This window comes from Mesitornis unicolor, unplaced genomic scaffold (genome assembly GCF_000695765.1).
Source record: "Mesitornis unicolor isolate BGI_N332 unplaced genomic scaffold, ASM69576v1 scaffold52014, whole genome shotgun sequence".
Classification (NCBI taxonomy): domain Eukaryota; kingdom Metazoa; phylum Chordata; class Aves; order Mesitornithiformes; family Mesitornithidae; genus Mesitornis; species Mesitornis unicolor.
The window spans coordinates 730-5,079 of record NW_010179054.1 but is presented as its reverse complement, the minus strand read 5'-3'; the positions used below and the strand labels follow the sequence as shown (position 1 = coordinate 5,079).

The window sequence follows — 4,350 nt, the reverse complement described above, 5'->3', positions numbered from 1 at the left end:
CAGTCACGTAAAGTAGATACTGCTGTTCAGAGTTACATATAGCTATTTATAGGATTTTATTAAAAGCATTTTGAGGTAAAAGATTTTGTGTAAATCCTTTATCAGTGTTGCAGTGAAGTTTATGAACTGTTCACAACTACAATATTTAGCATGTGCTGAACACTTATACAGTTAAGGCAAACACTTAATAAAAGTGTAGCTCTGTGCATTGTGTCTGTCTCTAGATTTATTTTTTTTGGTATCAACTTTGATAATGGTAACTGCAAACTAACTTTCTACAGTTTAGATGCTGCATATAAAGTGGTTCAATTGTGTTACTTCAGTATCTTACACAAGTTTATTGCAGGTATTGACCTAAAAGCTTTTGTATAAATCCTTTATCCCTATTGCAGGAAGACTTACAGATTAATCAAGCTACTGAATGTAATGTATGCTAAATATTTTTACAGTTAAGGTCAACATTTACATTGATGGTATCTAATTATACTTCCTATTTCTTTCTGGTTTTATATGTTATCAAATTATGTTGTTGAATCGTGGTGGTAGCTGTAGACTCAACTTTTTACAGTTGTGTTGCATAGAGAATGGCTGAATTAAACTTGCTTTAATAATACCATACCTATCAGGACTGAAGTTGTTGAAGGTGGACTAGCTTCCAGTGCATAGGCAGTGCTTGCCTAAAATACCTATCAGCTGTGCTATTATGCATCTTTCATTCAAGCTTAATACTGAGTGGGCATCAACATATAGTGGAGTAATTCAATACAATAATTGGAGCCTAATTCACAGTTCCTCATTGTGAGTTGTACGCCTTTGAGGCGTCTTCCTGAGGAAGCAAATATTTGTTTGGTGACTTGATAGTAAATTTTGAATTAAGCAAAAAAAAAAATCACTTGCTTTCTCTGAGAAGTGAAGAATTGAAGGCTGGAATAGTTGCAGTCTTGCACTTGAGAATATGAAGATGGGACAGCTTACTGCTGTACTCTAGTTTCAAGCCTCAGGCCATGTATTTCAGCCACTAAAGAGATATGAAGACTTAGTCATCAAGTGTATATCTAAGCATTGAACATTTTTCTCTGGTTCTGAGCTGTGTGCTGTAGATTAAAGGATTAACTCAGGGCAGCTTGATTTCAGATACAGCCTAAACACTCATTTTCCAGTGTGTGCAATTGCAGTAAATATTGATAGTGTGATTTCAATTTGGAACTAAACTAGGAGAGTGGTTTAAAATTCTGTCTGTGTATGAAGTTATAGCTCTGTTTCATGTGCATATATGTATGTAATTTTGAAGTATAGAGATAAATTAATTTACTAAAGAACTGCAGTTTGAGTAAAGAAAATAATGTTTATCTCCTTAATTTTTGTTTTGTTTTTCAGGTGATGAAAAAAGCAGACATGATCAACAAAAACATGGTTCACCAGGTCCAGGCAGAGAGGGATGCGTTGGCTCTCAGTAAAAGTCCTTTCATTGTGCACTTATACTACTCGCTTCAGTCAGCTAATAACATCTATTTAGTGAGTAAATAAATGGCTCTGGTGTCTTATGGCAGTGTTAAAAATGGAGTGCAGAATTATATTCTTGTCTGAAAACAAATTTTTATGGTAGCGAGTGGAGATTCCTTTGTCACTTTTACTTTCTACTTTGTCAGGATGGTTGAACAAGTGAAATAGTTGAACTCTTCCACTGGTACCTTTGAGATCTTTCCACCTGTGTTACCTTTTTTTACAGGAGAATATTTTCCAATAGCTAATCTGTTTTAGGAATGTGTAGAAATCTTAAGGAAAACAAAACGAGAAACCATACTGTTTAAGCAGAATCCAAGTGACTGAAAGATACCCTGTGTCTCACTTAAAAGGAAATCTGTTTTTCTTGTTACCTGTGGTCAAAATTCACTGTGGTAGTTGGCCTAGATGACAAGACACTAACTGAGTGCCAAAACTAAGTGCTAGTCTACATGAAGCACTGTGCAGTGTGGTAGGACTTGAATATGGTTTTATAGACTGCCTCCGCATAAAGGTAGTATGGATTAAGACTGTCTACAAAGGGTCTGGTGTAATTTATCTGGTTTACTGTAAACACACACAGTGAACAGCTTAATTAAATTCTGAAGTGGGGTTGCTCACTTTGTAAAGGAAATGCTATAATCATGTATATGGAGTAGTTTTGTATATTGAAACTTAAGTACTGCTGAGATGTCTTGACCAAGACCCCACAAATTCATTCTTGTCTGAAGAATGTGTTTCTGTAACCCTGCTGACTTCTCTTTTTTCTTGATTATGACATGGGCTGTAATAATGTGGGGGGTTTTTTTGGATGTGTGTATTTTTTTTAACACACATTTTCATGTCTTAAATGCCCAGTAGCTCTCACTGTATACGTTTCTGGAAATTTGCACTTATTTCACAAGGCTCAAGTATGAATTTAGTGTTGCATATGAACACTTGTAAAGCAAAATCATTGACATGCCTGTTCTAAACTAATCAAAATATCAGTGGTCTTTGACTTCAGGCCTTGGGTTTCACAGAAATCACTTGCAATTTATATTTTATAATAAAGTTTCAGAAGCTAATTAAGAAGCTAACTACTGTAGTTATGAGAGCTGACTATAGAAAGTACACCGGGCAAATAATGTCAAATAAGTAAATGGTCTATTTAAAGAAAATGTTTCGTGTTCTCTGTTTGGTTAGCTTTAGTTATTTTATCCAAGTGAAAAGTCCTGTGTGAGGCATAAAGTTTGCACAGGGAAGCTTCTGTCAGCTTCTGCTCTCTGAAATTATACTCTCCTAGGAGTGAAAGCTATTTTATATTTTACTTGCAAATTTTAAATGTTTTAAAATGTTAAATTTAAAACACTTGAATGGCAGGTGATGGAGTACCTTATTGGTGGAGATGTCAAATCTCTTCTCCATATTTATGGATATTTTGATGAAGAAATGGCTGTTAAGTATATTTCTGAAGCAGCACTAGCTCTTGACTATCTTCATAGGCATGGGATAATCCACAGGTAAAACTTTCTTATTTTCCTTCTTACAAATATGTAACTGGTACTTCGGGTTTTAATTTTTCAGTCAAACACATAACCAATCATTTCATAGTTACAGCTGCCTCATTTGCTAGAGCTTCTGGAAGCCGTTTTTGCATGTGTACACTGCAGCAATGTCATAAAACAATACCTAAAATAATATCTGTTCATATATGTTAAGCAGACAAATACACACTGCTTTCCCCTGCCTGCATGCTCTCCCCTAGTGTACAGTGCTGTATCAGCAACTATGCTGCCTTCTAGGTCCCCTCTCCTTGTGGCTTTTAAATGACTTAGTTCAGGAACCCTCTGGATACTGCAAGCATGTAACTGTACGACAAAGGGACATTGGCTGCTCTAATGCCCCCCCTGTAGCGAGAGTTGTTAATACAACTTGCACATCTTGTTTTTCAGCAGATTTAGCAACACTTGAGACATTCGTGGTGATTTTACAAGACCCGGGACATTTGTACATTATTTAGTGCTCGAAATGCTTAATCATTTTGATGTATTCCTCCAATTGGAATCTTCTGCTTGCTAAGAGATGTTACTGAGAAACTGCTAGAATCACTGTTTTGTGTTGAGTGTTTCTGGTCAGGTAACTTTCTTAATATTGCTGTTTATCTTTTTGCTGACTCTTAATTCTATTCATGTCTTCAGGGATCTCAAGCCAGACAATATGCTCATTTCTAACCAGGGCCATATAAAGCTGACGGACTTTGGGCTTTCCAGAGTTACTCTAAACAGAGGTAAAAGTTGTCTGTATACTTTTTGAATGTATCAGAATGTGTTTTTTGTCACATTCCCATATTCTTGAATGCTTTACATCCCCACAGAGGGCAGCTTTCAGTTAAATAAGCCCAAATGCTGCACTAATATCCAATTAGTACCATGAGGTACATGCTAGTAAAAAATCTGCTCTTCACTGTATGTTGGAAGTGAAAGTACTTATTCTTTGGGACAAGGGTGCATGAGATGTGATCTAGAGCCATTTCTCTTGAAGTATGGATTTCAAAGTTTTCTATGAAGTCTTCTAAGAGAATTCAAAGGGTGAATGAATAATTATGGACTTTTCTTGGTGTTGCTCTGGCTATTTCTGTCCTTCAGTTCATGTTTCTCTCTCTGTATATATTAATTTCCAACCTGAACTGGAACTTTCCAGACATTAATGTGAGGGACAGTGGGAGGTGACAAGTCCCTAACAGAAGATTATAAACCGGTGTTTTAGCATACGAACATACTGTTTTCAAGTAGCAGGAAATACAGCCAAATAGTCAAATGACTATCTGGCAAAGGCAATAGGCTGCAGGTCACAAGGTGAACAGCC

The 4,350-nt window shown here is 36.2% G+C and overlaps 1 protein-coding gene across 1 annotated transcript; it reads left to right on the top strand.

The window, feature by feature from the left end:
- Nucleotides 1-1,377: 1,377 nt before the first annotated feature.
- LOC104539176 (serine/threonine-protein kinase greatwall-like) lies at nucleotides 1,378-3,772 on the top strand (the record flags this gene model as incomplete). Its single annotated transcript, XM_010182634.1, has 3 exons — nucleotides 1,378-1,515; nucleotides 2,866-3,005; nucleotides 3,684-3,772. Coding segments are annotated over 3 exons (367 nt in total), but the record flags the coding sequence as incomplete, so codon positions are not given.
- Nucleotides 3,773-4,350: the final 578 nt, after the last annotated feature.